Source organism: Centrocercus urophasianus, unplaced genomic scaffold (genome assembly GCF_019232065.1).
Source record: "Centrocercus urophasianus isolate 14NV4802_14NV808 unplaced genomic scaffold, USGS_Curo_1.0 seq_20, whole genome shotgun sequence".
Taxonomy (NCBI): domain Eukaryota; kingdom Metazoa; phylum Chordata; class Aves; order Galliformes; family Phasianidae; genus Centrocercus; species Centrocercus urophasianus.
The window spans coordinates 9,659,704-9,676,068 of record NW_024884756.1 but is presented as its reverse complement, the minus strand read 5'-3'; the positions used below and the strand labels follow the sequence as shown (position 1 = coordinate 9,676,068).

The window sequence follows — 16,365 nt, the reverse complement described above, 5'->3', positions numbered from 1 at the left end:
AGAGGAATACGTATTGCATGGATTTCTTGGCAAGGCCTAGAGCTAGGAGTAAGAGCATTTATGAAAACCCTTTTCCTTTTCCCCTTGTAAAACTCTGGGAGACATGTGAAATGCTAGTGAGAGGGCCAGCACGTTAGCATGAGTAGTACTCTGTGAAAAGCGATACTGGTATACCTGCTGACTACTTTCTCTCATCTTTTGAAGGTCACCTGGAAGTTGTTGCCTTACTGATTAATCATGGTGCAGAGGTGACTTGTAAAGACAAGAAGGGTTACACCCCGCTTCATGCAGCTGCATCCAATGGGCAGATTAACATTGTGAAACACCTCCTTAACCTGGGAGTAGAGGTACGTGTTTCTCTGTATTCAAAGATAATATTTTTCTCTTATGGATGCTGCTACATCAGTGAAGCTTCTAAAGAAAGTAGTTCCTGTTTTCTGGACTGTGAAAAGCACCTTATACTTTGTGTAGATTGTTGGTTTAAGAGCCAGGAAACATTCTGGAATGAAAGTGTCTGATATGGACACTAAATTCCAGGTTACCTTGCTGGGGGATTAGGGAAATATATGCTGTTTTTGTAGAGAATGGTGGAATAATGAAGTCTCCCTTGGCCTGGCATTCCTTTCGGTATGGTGAGAGGAGATTCAGAGTACATACATGAAATACTTTACTACATTTCAGCCTGTTTAAATTTCAGGTTGTGTATTTCCTGCGTTAGCTAGTGGAAGGAAGGGGAAGAATTATTTTCACTTGGGAAAAGATGTTTATTTCAGGGTACAGACTTCTCCTAGACTAATATTGTCAACTCAGTGGTCCAAAGCAGCAGTGAAATGACCAGAAGAGTCTGTGCTGGTTGTCGATCAAAGATACTGAATCAATTCATTGTATTTGCTAGCTGTGTAGCCAGCTGACGTGACCTGCCAAAAAAATGTCAGAAGTCTGTGTCAAATGTGAATAGGTGTTTTCCATTATTAGCAGTACCATGCTGGTAGTGACACTGAAGTTTCACATTCTCCACAGAGATAGGATCTTCGAGATCTTTTTTGTAGAAGTGTACTCACAACATGCCCGAGTGTTGTGTGCAACCTGCCTCGCCCTGCTTTATAGAACAGCAGTTGAATTCTAAGCCAACGATCAAGAAGTAATGTAATCTTAATTACATCTTCATAATACTGAACTGCTGAAAGTGGTTTCTTTATTGAAATGTGAATGGCTGTGCAATTTCTCCATCCATTCCCTAAGACACTTGCCCAACCTAAAAGGAATCTCTGGAAAGAGATTGGAAGCCTGATTCTACTCACAAAAGTCAATAGAGTGTATTGTTATTATTGTTATTATTTTAAAGACTAAGCTTTTTATTTATCTTTCTTTCCCATTTTTATATTAAAAAGCTTCTAACTTATTAGGATTTTTATCATCATCATTACATAGTCCTGCTATCAGCTTTAAGCTTTAGAGTGGCTTTTAGAAATTGCCAGTAGGATAAGAAGTTAATGATAATGAAGGTAAAGCATTCTGACTTAAGCTCTCTGGGAGTATTTTTTTTTTGTCAGTGAAATTTGCTGGTGAGAAATATGCCCTATGACAGTTCAAGCCTCTGGCTATTTCCATTTGCAGTACGTGATGCAATATGTAAAATGATAAGCTGATGTGTCTCCTTGTCTCGTTTTAGATTGATGAAATGAACATCTATGGAAATACTGCGCTTCATATTGCCTGTTACAATGGTCAGGATTCTGTTGTTAATGAGCTGATTGACTATGGTGCTAATGTAAATCAGCCCAATAATAATGGATTCACTCCCTTGCATTTTGCTGCTGCCTCCACTCATGGAGCACTGTGTCTTGAACTGCTAGTGAATAATGGGGCAGATGTTAACATTCAGGTAAAACTTGCATTTTACCTCTTCAATTTTACTTTATCCTATTTTGCATACCTTTAGAGTCTGGAAACTGCAGCAATGAGTACAGCAAGTCTTTAAGTTCTTAATAGAATTAGAGTGATGCTGAGAATGCCAATCATTAAACCATTTGTATGAGATTAACTTCTAGCAGAGGAGCATTCAGTGCCTTTATAAATGTAATAGCAGCCTTAAACTCTGGGCAAGCCACTCTACTGAAACCACAGCTAAAGTTTAGTCTCAGGAGCTCCGTCAAAATGTTGACTTGGGCAATGGTAATAAGTCAAGGAAACATTTCTTTCTGGTGTTTTCCTTCCTCCTGCAATATGGATTTAATTAAATCTGATTCTAACCAAGTTTCTTTAGACTTTCCTGGGTAAATAAAACCTCAAGGTTATTTGTTTACACATTTTAAAACCTGGTTTTACAAAGTCTGATTCTGTTTTGGTTATCTGGATGCTTCTTGAAAGGTACATGGGTACATATACCTTGATGAACCTGAAATGGACTTGCTAGAAGACAAGATCTCTAAGTTCAAATAAGACTTTGGCTACTTTACTTTAAATTGTGCATGTTCCAGTTTCTCATCTGTAAAAGCGGTCTCCTAGCATGTAGTAATTGTGGCTGGTCCCTTGAGATCAGTGGACAGTCAGTGTACTATTTAAACTCAGAATTATTGAGGTGAAATTAGATATTGTGCTTGCCAGTGAGTGCAAAACTCAATGCCAACAAAAATGAAATGATGTGAGTAGTGAGGCAACTGTCGCTCGCTATTTTCTCAGCTCCTCAGCTTTCCCAAACTCAGTTTCGGTCTCTAGATCCAAAACATTGATCTCAGCCCATTGTAGCTTTCCTTGTATACTCACTTCTTATTTTCTGTTTGTCTTCTGTAGACATCTTGTTTTTGATTAAGTTGACAGAACTTCTGTTCTAGGATATATCTACAAAATTGCAGATTGAAACATCAGTTATATTCCTTGCATTTCTGTGACTGCTCCTGCTTAGCTTTGTGGTTCATTTTTTAAAAATTCTTCTTGCTGCAAAGAGTAAGGAAAAAAAAATGACTAAATGGGAGATGGCATGGTCACACTGAAGAGTGATACGTTATGCACTTGGAAGTTTCTACCAAACATTGCATATGGCCAGGCTCTGAGGATAGGCTGTAGCTCAGATCATTTCCTGACCACTGCTGAGGAGCTGCTTTGTGTGTATGTTCGTACCTTTTGCATTTATTATGACATGAAGATTCAGGCCTCTAGTCTTTGGAAGCCATTGGAACTTTTATGTGAAGAATAGCTGTAGGATGTTGAATTGAGAGACTTCAAGTTGTTACCTCTTCTTTTCATGCTGGATGATTGCTTTTACGTTTTGTTTATTAGAGTAAGGATGGGAAGAGCCCACTGCACATGACAGCTGTCCACGGGAGGTTCACACGGTCACAGACCCTCATTCAGAATGGTGAGTTTCAATGTCTGTTCAATAACTCTCTCAAAGAGTAGGCATTTCTTGGGTTGGAATTTTTGGTTTTCTGACCCAGAATGCCAAAGAACTTCTCTGAATGGTGTTCAGCTCTGCATCAAATTCTGAGTATGAGCTGCGTTTGCAGGTCTCCTTTTACAGTGTCACCATAAGCGGCAACTCTTAGTTCTAAACAAAATCCAGTCTTCCTCTAGCTGACGATGAAACAACTGATCTTTTGTGATCAGCAGTTTTGTCAACCTGCTAATAAGAGTTAAGAGCTCTATTTAGGATATTTCATATGATGAGAGGAAGGCACAGCTAACTTTCTCAAATGATTAAAAGAGTAAAAAGTTCTGGTTATCCTCCCTTGAGAGCTGTGGTGCTTTTAGAGCCCACGCTGTTTTCTCTATGCCACCACTCAACAGCTGTACTTCTCTTACCTCCCTTACCTGCACATCTTATCACTGTCTTCACTAAGTGCTGAATAAATACCCTGCAGGGTGGACCAGCACCACTTTGTTTATTTTGGCATAGCCAAGAGTAGATTCCAGAGCTTGTAATTACCTGTCACACTCATTAAATATCCCTTTTGCCTAAAAATACTAGAGCATATAGCGAATATTACTGTTGGAGATCTGACAGAGGCCTGCCTTCTGACTAACAGAGGCTGCTAATACCGATTGTTTACTTGCACTTTTTTGGTCATTATACTGCACAGGACAGTCTGTTTTCTTTTATTTGTTTCTGTTTTCCTCTTTCTTTGCTTAACTACAATCCCAAAGTTGGAATCTCATCTAACTGCAGTATCTCTGTTCCAGCATTTTGCTAGCCTTTACTTACCATCAGAAAATTCCTCATAGCATTTCACTAGAACTTTTCTTGCTGTAGTTATGGCCTGTTATCTCATTTGCATAGTGGAAATGCAGTAAATATTACCATATCCTCATTTTAGCAAGACTTTTACCTGATTTCACAAAGTATTCTCACAGAAAACTAATGAAATATGGTCTAAATGAAAATATTGTTGTGTAGGTGCATAACAGCTAGAAAAACTACACTCGGACATTAGTAATAATAAATGGATCACTGTTGACATAGAAGGTATAATGAGATCTTTCAGCCTCCCTCCTGGGTCTGGTATACTATCCAGTATTTTTGTTAACAGCTTGGATGATGGAATATGAAGTGTGCTTTTAATATTCAGAGAAAACATGAAGTTAGGAGAGACTGTTTTTCCGGCAGAAGCTGGAGTTGAAAATGAGCCCTTAAAATTGGGGAAAAGTTGTGATGAAAGTAATGCAAAGGAGAGATACAACACAGGCAAGGATATCAGTTAAATAAATACAGAATGGCAAAAGCTGAGTGGGTGACATTTCCTCAAGAAAGGATTTGGTGTTTGCAGAGGATCGGAAACCAAATGCGTGTCAACAATGCTGTGGTGTTGCCAAGAAGAAAAGTAGAGGAAAAAAGCATAAAGGTACAGGAGTGTGTAGATAGGAGCATAGCCAGCAGGCATGAAGTAATCCTTTTGCTCAGCGTTGGTAGACATCAGCTGTAGTACTGTTTCTGGCTTTTGACATTTTCCTTTCAGAAGGATGTGGGCCAGCTGGAAGAGAACTGGGGGAAGGACAAGGATGGTTGAATTACAGCAAACCTAATTTACAAAGAGAGACTGAAAGAGCAAAAGTTGCTCAATCCAAAAACGAAAGCAGGGACTTGATAGCAATCTTTGCATGCATCAAAAGCTGTAGCAGAGAAGAAAGAAACAATCAGTTTTTCCTGTTTGAGGATAAAACATGAGATGACAGGCATAAACTGCAACAGGAAAAGGTCTATGTAAGCACTGTGTAGCAGTTTCTAATGATTAAATGTTAGTCATATGTCATCGTGCTCACTGCCTGTTCCCCACCATGCTTCCCCACTGAAGCTGGATAAAGAGTTGAGAGCACTGCTGTTGAACCATGGTCGGTACCACAGCTGACAGCTGATGGCTCACTGTGTACCGATCTCATTCTTTGAAATTCAGTGGCTTGATTTTGCTGCATTCACTGGGGAGAAATAGCATTTGTAGGCACAGGTTCAGACTTAATCTTTGGGTATTAGACTGTCTGAAAATATTTTTTGCAGGAGGAGAAATCGACTGTGTTGATAAGGATGGTAACACCCCGTTGCACGTGGCTGCAAGATATGGACACGAGCTATTGATTAACACCCTCATAACTAGCGGAGCTGATACTGCCAAGTAGGTGGCTGCAGGGGAGCTTCCAGTGATCTAATGCTATGTCTGGTGCCGGGAAACATAGGTATTGCTCAGCTTCTGAGGTGAAGATGGATAAATGCATTAGCTCTACACTTCACTAAAATATTAAATGATTGGGCAGGTGGAAAGGAAGAAACCATGCTAAGCTCTTACTTTGCACAGTTATATGGTTGCAAGTAGTACCAGTACTGCTTATTTTTCTGAAGGGTTATCGATACAGGGTGTATATAAAAGTGCATCTTGATCACAGTTAGTCCATAAAGTCCCTAGCAAAAACTTTGTCTAAGAAACATAATTGGAAAAATTTCAAATACTTTCCAAGGGAATTATGTCCATGTTCCATAGCATTTAAATTGGTGTTATAATGGCATGTTACATGCAGTGACAATTCTGTTATCTTGTGTCTTTTGATGAGACAAAGGATAATCAATAGAATTGCAGTACTACAAAGCAGATGTTACTAAGCCTGAGCTCAGTATAAATTTAGATCCTGTGTTGATTTTGGTAGCCACATGACTGAAATAGTAGGACAGGTGTTTTTTTTTCTGATTCGTGATTTTAGGGCTTTTTTTAATGAATAATGGGACAAGAGGTTGATAATCGGACACAGATTGCTAGTGTCTAAATCAGGGTATACTATTGCTAGCTTTTTCTCTGGTACAGTAAACTTCAATCTGCCTCTTTTCTTGAGGTTTGATGTAAAATGAGCTGCAGTGGAGTAGCATGCTCTCGGACTTAAGGTTATCCAACTCAAAATTTCTGTATTCCACTCAAGTGCCTGGAACACTGATAAAATGAATTGCTTCTTCCAGCAACAAAAATGAGTGAAATAAGAATTTGTCTCAGAAATCCCTGGCAGGTCCAAGTGATGCTCAGCCAGGAGCACTGAAACACTAGGAGTGAGCTTTTGTATGCACTGCATGTAAATAGCTCTAGCTGAGCTCCCCAAACTGGTTTTGAAAAAGAAAACTTCACAACATTGCTAGCAACAACTGCAGACAGCTCAGTCAATCTTTGAGGCAGTTGTGTTTTAAGGTGAAGGTATGTAAGAGGTGGGAGGAACCACTGTGAACAGTGCTGTTGAAGCATGGCTGGTTAGCAGATGTGCAGATGGTGTATTTCGATGGAAACCAGCCAAAACACGTGCTGGGTGGAAATCTTGACCTAAAAGATGAAAAATATTGCTTGAGATAAAACTACGTGGAGGAGGAGATGGAGGGAAATGGGTGTAGGAAGAAACATGGCAAGACAGAGTGTCCAGTGTTGGCTTAAATAAATGACTCCACAGTTAAAAAAGAATTGCAGCCTGTTTATACAGATGCATCAGCTCAGTGGAGCTTGTGCTGTTTCCTTTAAAAGAACAGACTGCCAGATCATTTTTAAAGAGATTGACTCTAAAATGTAGATGGTGAACACTGGCAAAATTAAAATGTGTGTAGCGCCCCTTTTTGCTCCTTAGTGTAGAAAAGCACCAAGGAAGACAAATTTAATGTGAAGACAGAGGAAGGATGGAACTGTGGCTTCTGAAAAGAATGATGTTTTTGAAAATAAATCAGTATTGGTTAAATACGTATGTGTAAAACATTGGTGAGAATGAGACAGCTTTATTAACATTCACACTTCTTTGTTTAAAGTATCATTAGTAATTATGATTTATGGTGAGCCTTAAAGGAAAAAAGGTTAGTTTGTCTTTTGTCCATATCTAAAATCTTCCGTGAGGCGATGGTGCTTTCCATCCGCCAACTGTATTCTCAATAGGAATCCATCTGCTGTTGTTCAAGTGTTTGTCATGTTCCAAAAATGTATCTGCTGAAGCAGGCGCTAGATTATAATCTTGGTGAGATGGTTGGTTTAAGGTTCCGTGTTTGTATGCGCTTGGAGGACTGCCTGCAATAGCATTTCTAGAATAACTGTATACTTTGCACAGAACACGGCGCTAAGTGGCAGAAGCCAAGATGCCTAAGCTAAGAAATCTTCTAAGATGGTGAATGGTGGCATGTTCAGGAGCTGAGCTGGGATGATTCGTGGGTGCCAGTAACAGCTGCTGAGTGCTCAGCTTGTTGAAAAATGAATGTGACTGCCTGATACAGATTTAGCTTAGTGATAGGTGTCTGCTTTTTTGTTTTGCTTTGGTTTTCTTTGTTTGACCCAATATGTCTGCTCTGAGGAGTTTATATGTAGTTGAAAGGAGGGTCATGTATGCAAAGGGAAGGGAGAGTGAAAGAATGTGTAGGGACAGTAGCTGGAGCAAACAGGGTTAGATGATCAGTTGTTTGGGTGTGGGAGGAAAACCTAAGTGTCACAGCGCTCTAAAGGAAAGCATGAAGAGAAGTCATGTGGTGCTCCAGCCCTGTGGTGAGGGAAGAAAAGGAAGCTTTTGAAAACCCAAGTGGGAGTTATCTAAAGCAAGATAACAACTGTACAAATGGGTTCCAGAAATAATGCAGAGAAGCTTTTGGTATTTACTTTTACCCTCAGAGTGCCATTGCAATATATGTAGCTGATGAACAAATCTATGTATCCCCCACTGGGAGATTGACTCTGCTCCCTCACTATCCCCCTTACAGAAGCTTTCATTTCACATTTTTAGAAACCTTCCTCCTGCATTCTGTTCAAAGCATAGTGCCAAGATTTTTCTGTATCAGAATTAATTTTAACTCCTGAGTGGGATAGTAAGGAAACAGAGATAAAATTAGCAAGGCAGGATCAAAAATGCGGCCTCTTTGGAAGGACCTTTTCACGTGCAGTGTTTGTATGCCACCTGTATTTTTACGAGACCCTATCTCATGAGGCTGTTGTGCCTTTCAGGTGTGGGATCCACAACATGTTTCCTCTGCACCTTGCAGCATTGAATGCACACTCAGATTGCTGTAGGAAATTGTTGTCCTCGGGTAAGTAAATGTAGCAGTGTCGGTGGACTCAGTAATGTATCTGTGCAGCTTACAGCCCCTTTATGCTCTTTGTTGTGAACTGTTGAAATGAAAGACTTCCTGTGCTGCTGCCTGGTGTGGTGTACTGCGTGCACAGGGTTTTCCTAATGACATGCTGGTAATTCTTTGCATCCTGGATTGTTCATGCACAAAGCCCTTTTTTCCTGGCAGACACAGAGTTTTTATACTGGGGAGAAGGAGAAAGCTTGGGACCCTTTTCTAAATTATAGGAGTATAAGTGTCAGTTTTGTTCTTTTCATTTTGTTCACAATGAAATGCCTCAAGAAATTACCTCCTTGTGCAAGTGCAGGCTTCAAGTTTTGGCATCTTACTGATAATGGTGTATCTTAGTTACAGCTAAAGTGTGTTTCACAGTCTGATCAGAGTATAGGAGTGAGGCTGGCCAGAATTCGATGTGCACAAGAGGGGAAGCTTAGTGAAGGTGCCATGTCTGAAGAACAGTCCTGGGTTCTTCATCAGAGCCCAATGCAAAAACAGCAGGAGTTTGCTGACCCAACTGTATTAAAAGAGGCAGTTATCAGAGGCCAAATCTCTTTTTTTTCCAGGCAAGAGTTCATCTGTGTTAAAAATAAATAAATGAATAGGTAAAACAAAAACCCATCTAAAAACAGGGCAGATCATTTTCTTTCCTAAAAAAATAAGAAATAAAAAATTGTTTCATTGCTTATTGTACAAAATGTCCTACAGCTACTTTTTTTTTTCCCCATAACTATGAGTCCTGTAGAGTGTAAAAAAGATGTGAAAAATACTAATTATATACCCTTTACTGGTATACTTTGACCTTGACCACCAGATCAGGAAGGAGAACAAAACCTCTGGGTGACCACAGTTACCACTGCCATGCTTTATCTTGGGCCTTGTGCGTCTTTATGACTATCCCTGCATGCTCCTGGAAGCCTCTTTCCAAAAACTAAAGCCGGTCTAAAAACCACACACACTAGAATTGGCCCTGTTTCGTGTTCAGGCTGACTCTGTGGTTTTTCTTATTTCTTCATGTTTTCTGTCTTCATGTCCTGCTGTCGCAGTTCTCTCAGCTATCTGCCTCCTGCCTGCCACATGCTTTTCAGTAGGGATGTGGTGCAGAGCTGGATGCAGAACTAAATTCTCGTTGACTTTGCAGCCCTTTTTATAGAGCTGCCAAAGTGGAGCAGTCGCTCGCCATTTCTGTGACAACCTTTTTCTGACTGTAGCTGCTTGTGTTCTGTTTTTTTTCCAACTAACTGATTTTTCTGTCTCTGCAATGTTTCTTGTGGTTTAACTAGGACAAAAGTATAGCATAGTGTCCTTGTTTAGTAATGAGCACGTGCTGTCTGCAGGCTTTGAAATAGACACCCCTGATAGTTTTGGAAGAACGTGCCTCCACGCTGCCGCTGCAGGAGGGTGAGTAATTGTGACTACAGAATATACACAGACCAACTGTTACAAGTTATTTTGTAGTTCCATTGCAGATTTGGGGCATACCAATTCAGCTGTGCCAGCCAGAAATGTCAAATTTGGGTCATCTGGGATGGTATTTTGCCACTGTCCTCATGCTCATGTTGCTTGCTTGTAAAACAAAGAAAATGGTCTGATCTCCACAACAAACAACTGGCTTGTGATTGAAGCGTGAATTTCAGACACAGAGTGAAACTTCCTTCTCACGTCCCTGTGAAAACTGCTTCAGTTTGGGTAGGAGTGCTGCGTACTCACCCAGATCAGTGTATTGGCCATGGTTGTTGGTGAGGGCTGTCAGTCAGTAGGAAACTGTCAGCTCCTAAAGCAAAATGTGGAGTAAGGAGGAGGTGTGGCTCCTGAGATGCTGCTGGCGCAGTTGTTGCCAGCCTCCTCATCTGGGCTGCATTCTTGCCTGTAAACACGAGCATGCACTTACGTTTGCTGCCTTGTACTTGAGCATGCATCCTTGGAGTCCAAATGCAGCTCATCTCCCTCCCAATTCTCAGAGCAAGTTTGAAAATGAAATTAAAAAGCCCCACCAAATTAGAAAGCTAAGATTGCTATCCTTTCAGGATGATGTATTTCTGCCCAGAGCCTGGGAATGAAAACAAATGAAAGCTGAAATGTATCAATTTATGTCGTAAATATAGCATCCAGTCAGTTATATATTTCCAAATTATTGTCAGTGGAGCACTGTGAAATAGCAAATGCACAAAACGTTTGGCAAACACTGAGTTTTGACTCTTCTGCTGAGGACTTTATGGCTCAGAAAACATCTGAAATGGAGCCTTGGTTAGAACCACCTTGGATTCTCTGGGATGATAGCAAGCAGAAATGGTCATCTGTAGTGCATACTTGGCAGTCTTTCTGGAAGTTGTTTTTCTTCCTGGTGTATTAAAAGGCATATATCACAAAATTGTTGTTATTACAAACACCTAATGAAATAGATCCTAATGCTGGTTGTATTATTTTTATGGCATTATTCTTGTTGATACTTGTCTTCTGTTAATTAATGAAGGAGGTGTGAGCCTTGCTTTGATGGGGATTCTTATAGTACATTGCAGATACTACCCCTTTGATAAGGCTGCACCCAAAAGAATAATAAAAACCATCTGAAAGTCCAAAAGAGAGCGAAGAAGAAATTTCATATGAAGCAAAAGTGGCTTATGAAAATAAGCTGTATATTTCCAGTGGCTTACTACAATTGTCATCACTAACAAATGTTTCTATTTTTAGTGTGTTGTGATGAGTGTTTTGCAGTTATTTTATGGAATAGCAATTTTGAGTAGGGATGAACTTATGCCAACATTCTGACATTCTGCATCCAGTCTTTTTTTTTTTTTCTTGGAGTTGGAACTATGCAAATAACATTGTTTTTTTCCTTGCACGTACCTGTTACTCCCATTACATTAATGGGAGTTGTATGGGCTTGAGGAAAAGGACATACTTTAAGGCTTGCTCATTTTGATTGTGAACAGAATGATTTATTGCCCCTGTTAATGACAAAGAAGTCTTGGAAAGTGCTATGCTTCTTTATGTTGTTTTCTAGCTTGGAGTCATACATTTACTCTCTTGAACTACAAAATAGATGAGTATTCAGCTATTATATTTTTGTATTAAAACTCACCTGGCTTTAAATGAGATGAAGTTAGGATGTGGTGAATTCTTTCAACAGATTAAAGAAGAGAAAAGCAATGGAGCCTAACTCATCTGCTTATATAAAAGCAATGTTAATGTGATAATCATTTTAGATAGTTAAGGCTTCTTATTCAGCAAAGTACATAAATGCATGCTTAAATCTATCAATTACCAACAAATGATTCGAGAATAAACCTAAAAGTAACTCTGTGTGGAATCTCACTGAAGTAAACAGGATTTTAGCACACCATTGCAGCTTTGCAAGAGGGGGTGGATTTCGTTAAATGTCACCTCTTCATTATTAGACTGGCATTTTATCAGCTAGCACCAACTTTAAAAGTCTTCTCATAAAATACCATTCCAGCGTGGGAAGCGTTAGAATGCAGCCCCCTTTGAAAATCTCCAGATGCAATGAATTCAAATCATATTTACTGCTTTTTCTTCAGAACATTAATTTTTCTTCTGCAGAAGTCCGAGGTTTTCTAGAAACAAAGGAAATAATTTCTGAAACTTCACTTTCTGTTTGCTGTGACTGGATTTCAGGTTGTAGTTATCCATATCCTGATTTTGCACTGCAAATAGTTTAAAAAAAAACAAAAACAAAACTTTGTCCTTTTGGAGGGAGGGAGGCAACCAAGATGTAAGCTTCTGCTTTGTTCATGCTTTGGTTTTCTTCTCTTTTCAGTAATGTTGAATGTATAAAACTCTTGCAAAGCAGTGGAGCAGATTTTAATAAGAAGGACAAACGTGGGAGGTATGTAAATACTGAAACTCACTTTAAAAAAAAAAAGAAATCTAGCAGGCAAGGGTGAAAGACTGCCTCAGTCTGGATATCATGTGTTCCATGAACAATGGCAGTAAAATAAAGTAGGAGTTTGACATTCCCTGCAAAGCTGCTGCTACAGTTATATGCCAAACAAACAGGTGCAGACTTCATTAAATACGTAAAAGCCATCCCATCCTCTTGAGCTTTCTGTTTTAAAAATACCACTGAATTTTTTTTTCCTTATTGCTTTTCTTATTGCCTGAATTCTTGTGCTTTTGTGCCCAAATCAGCACCTGGGTTATGATGGGAAGGACTGCTGCTATTTGATGTGCTTCCTACCCTTTTACGGTTTTTTTTACTGTTTTCTCCTCCATATGAAGTGTTGTTAAGAGTGTTGCTATGCCAGAAATGGGTTTCACTCTTTGATTGCTGCAGAATATCTGGTGTTTTGTTCTGTGTTTTTCAACAAGGCAGATGTTTTCCAAACCAGGTTCCCCAAAGCCTACTGGTGGAATTGGAAAGGGAGAAGAGCTATAGCTGACTTAATGGCACTATTTGGTTTGGCACATTGTGTCTTGTGTGGCAGCAGACTGTGCCATGACACACTGATAGATCTGCAGCCATAGTGGATATGGTATTATCTACCCTCAGCTGTAGCAATGAGGCACATGCTTGGGTTTCCTGCTTCTTATGAAGCTGTAAACCATGGTGGATGTATGCACAGTTGCTTTAGATCAGTAAGGTGATTCACATTAAATGGCTGATGATAGTAGCTCTGTTTGAACTGAAGACACTGCAGAAATTCTCCTTAACTACTGCTGGGATGTCTGGTTCTTTGGAGGAAACACAGTAAAAGCCACAGGTGCTTCAGAGGCCGATGAACTCTTTTGGAGGATTTATGGCTTTGTCATTATGCTAGCATAAAGGAACTAGGATTGAAAGGGTCCAGCGTGGCTCAAGCACTGTGGGCAGTATTCCATGGTAGAGAGACAGCAGTGATTATCATTCACATCCTCTGAATATACCTGGTAGAAGTGTGTCAGATATGTCAATAAAAATTACTGTGTTCTTCTGTGAAGCAGAGCTGTCCTTGATTTTTTGTTTGTTTGTTTTTTACAACCTCCACCAAAATAAAAGTAGATTGTTTTAGGGGACAAATGAATTTAAACTAGTGGAGCATTTTTGTGTAGCCGATAGAGCCCTTGCAAGTTTCAGCCCAGCTGGCAGTTGTCCTGATGATTCGAGCTCTCTCTGAGTAACATCTGGCCTTTGAAGTGAGTGTGCTGAGCTTCCCTGCACAATGGATCTCTTCTTGGGCTTTGGAATTCGTCAGCGATGGGATCCCCCACATCTCCGTCCACCTCTGGTGCTGCTGAGCCTGCCCACGCTGAGCTGATTTTGGAGCTGAATCCCAACTGTGGTTTCTTTGTCTGGAGTGCTGTTGCCTCTGTGGGCTGATGCTGAGCAGCTGGAGTGAGCAGAACCAAAGCAAGGAGCTGGGTTTGGCAGAGGTGCTGAGGCTCACATCGCCAGTGCTGCTGAGGGGTGCTGTACAGCAGGTAGATTATCAGGCTGCAGTGAAACCAAAGCTTTTAAAGCTTTGACTGTGTGTGTGCTCTTAATAAAAAAAAAAAAATAAATGCATGATATTACTATGCAAGTTAGGCTTAAAAAAGAAGTTCATATATGTGTTATTTTAAAAAAAGAAAGGCAACTGTAAGAGAGGGAATAACAAAGCCTCAGTTACTCTGTTCAGTTGGTATGGCTCTGAGAGCTATAGCAGTTCCCACTAATCAAGGTGCTGTGAGGGCTGTCCTGCTCTGCCCTGACTCCCAGCTGAAGCAATGTAGTGTGAATGCAGAGCAGTAGCAGAGGCTTTTGCTGGGAGCAGTTTGCTTGCAAGATGCAGAATGTATGCAGATCTGTATGCTCTTAAGCTTGGTAGGAGTATCAAAACTTCCTAGTAAGACAGTAATTTGTTAAATTTGCATAACTTTGAATTTCATCATGGTAATGTAAGGTGCTGATTTTGACTGCTGGAAGTCTGTAGGAATGCAGCGGTAGTTAAGGTTTATTGTTATCCTTAGCAGTGTGTTGGAATACAAGGTAACAAACTGTCCCTTTTGTTCTAGGACACCTTTGCACTACGCAGCTGCAAATTGTCATTTCCACTGTATTGAGACACTGGTGACCACAGGAGCCAATATTAATGAAACTGATGAGTGGGGACGCACCCCTTTGCACTATGCTGCTGCTTCTGACATGGACCGAAAGTAAGAGAGCCTGTTTGTGTTCCTTGTTCAGTGTTTTTCCAAATCAAACGTTCTATTCTCATCATGACTGTGCCATTTGAACCAAAAAAATGAGCCGGCTGGCACAGGAATTTCTCTCAGGTGTATACATTAACTCCACACTGAACTGCTGTGCCTGTAACCTGGATCCTCAGGTGATGTGGCACCTCAGCCCTGCAGTTTATCTTTGAAGTAACACATGATTTTACAGCCCCTCTGTCCTAATGAACTATTTTTGCTACATACTGTCTTTCTTCTTCTGTGTGGTTTCCTCACAAGGGAAAGCTCAGGGAGTTTTGTGTCTGCTTTCCAAGTCCATCAGAAGGAATGGAAAAAGAGACAGTAGAAGGAGTTTTCCCAGGTGGACTGCAGTGATAGTTGGCCATTCTGATAGACTTTCTGGCAAAAGCAAGATAGATCTACCCATCACTCTCTCCACTGTCAGAGCTAATAAAAACTCTTACCTTTTCCAAATAGGTTGCTTTCTAGAGACTAAAGAGAGAGAGAGGCCTGGGGAATATCCTTTGGCAGAATGCAGAACTGTTCTTCTGAGAAAAGTTTGGAAGGGGAAAACAGCTGCAAAACTTAAATATCTGGAGGTTACTGAATAGAGTTTCTGCATATTTTGGCAATCTCTTTTCTATAACATACTGCATGAAACAGCCTCAGTTATCCTGTTAGTTGTCTCTTAAAACTGATAGGGACTCTTCAGACTCTCAGGAACTATTTTCCTGGTTTCTTATATAGCGAGGTCTGGTTAGAAGGAGCGCACAAAAACCAAACTGAAACATAAAAAGTATGGCTTATTCCCAGAAGAATACCACCCCAAAAGCACTTTTGGAAGACTTTTCCCTAAGCTCATAGCAGAGGTTTGGATACCATAGGTGTACGTCAGTAGCTTCTTCGCCATTTGCTTCTTTTGCTGTGGTAATACTGGTATCAAAAATGTCTGCCCTGTCAATGTAAAACCAGAATGGTACCGGTAAGAAGGCATCAGGATCTTCAGAGGACTGTTCTTGGCGTTGCAAGCTGAATAGGCTTGTATGAAGGCTTTCACCATTGGCTGTTTCTAATTAAAGCTTGCCAGGGTGTGATGTTCCCTGGGGTGTTGAGAATTGTGATTCAGTATGCATTTTCAGCTTTTGACTATTTATAGGTTATGCTCCTGCATTTAAGCAATCTTTTGGCTAACTTTAGGGTACCGTTGCTTCCAATGATAACTTTAAATTTAATAAATAAATAAATACAAACCTTAGTTTAGTGAGACTCTGAGCATTGGTAGGAATGTTTGGCCACCTTTGCCCTCAGAGTCTAAACCTAAATTGATTCTGATGTTGTCTTCTCATTAAATTTTCCTGTTGGAGATGTTTTGGAAGAAGCCTTGTTAGATGTTATTTACAGTCCATGATTTTGTAGGTCAGCATATTTATTTTTTTCTGCTGAACAATGGCAAACTCCAAGTTGGACAATCTTTGTCCAAAGGTTATTCAAAATCATTTAACTTTGAATGTGGGCAGTTAATGATCAGAGAGAAGTCTTTGTGCAACCAGATTGTCCAATGCTTCAGCTGATTTGGTAAGTGTTGTTGCTTATGGATTTCAGAAAAAACTCCTTTCAAATATTCAAGTTTATGAGGATGTATTGTTTTTCCTGATGATAGCTTA

At 40.1% G+C, this 16,365-nt stretch overlaps 1 protein-coding gene across 4 annotated transcripts in view; it reads left to right on the top strand.

The window, feature by feature from the left end:
* ANKRD44 (ankyrin repeat domain 44) overlaps positions 1 to 16,365 on the top strand; it is a 111,095-nt gene that overhangs the window by 62,769 nt on the left and 31,961 nt on the right. For all 4 annotated transcript variants that reach the window (XR_006169434.1, XM_042822153.1, XM_042822152.1 and 1 more), the window contains exons 7-14: positions 205 to 347; positions 1,673 to 1,885; positions 3,280 to 3,358; positions 5,489 to 5,603; positions 8,430 to 8,512; positions 9,889 to 9,952; positions 12,330 to 12,398; positions 14,543 to 14,683. Coding sequence is in view for 3 of the 4 variants with exons in the window: in XM_042822153.1 (XP_042678087.1) it covers positions 205 to 347; positions 1,673 to 1,885; positions 3,280 to 3,358; positions 5,489 to 5,603; positions 8,430 to 8,512; positions 9,889 to 9,952; positions 12,330 to 12,398; positions 14,543 to 14,683 (907 nt within the window). In the remaining variant the exon portion in view is untranslated. The remainder of the gene's footprint in view (positions 1 to 204; positions 348 to 1,672; positions 1,886 to 3,279; positions 3,359 to 5,488; positions 5,604 to 8,429; positions 8,513 to 9,888; positions 9,953 to 12,329; positions 12,399 to 14,542; positions 14,684 to 16,365) is intronic.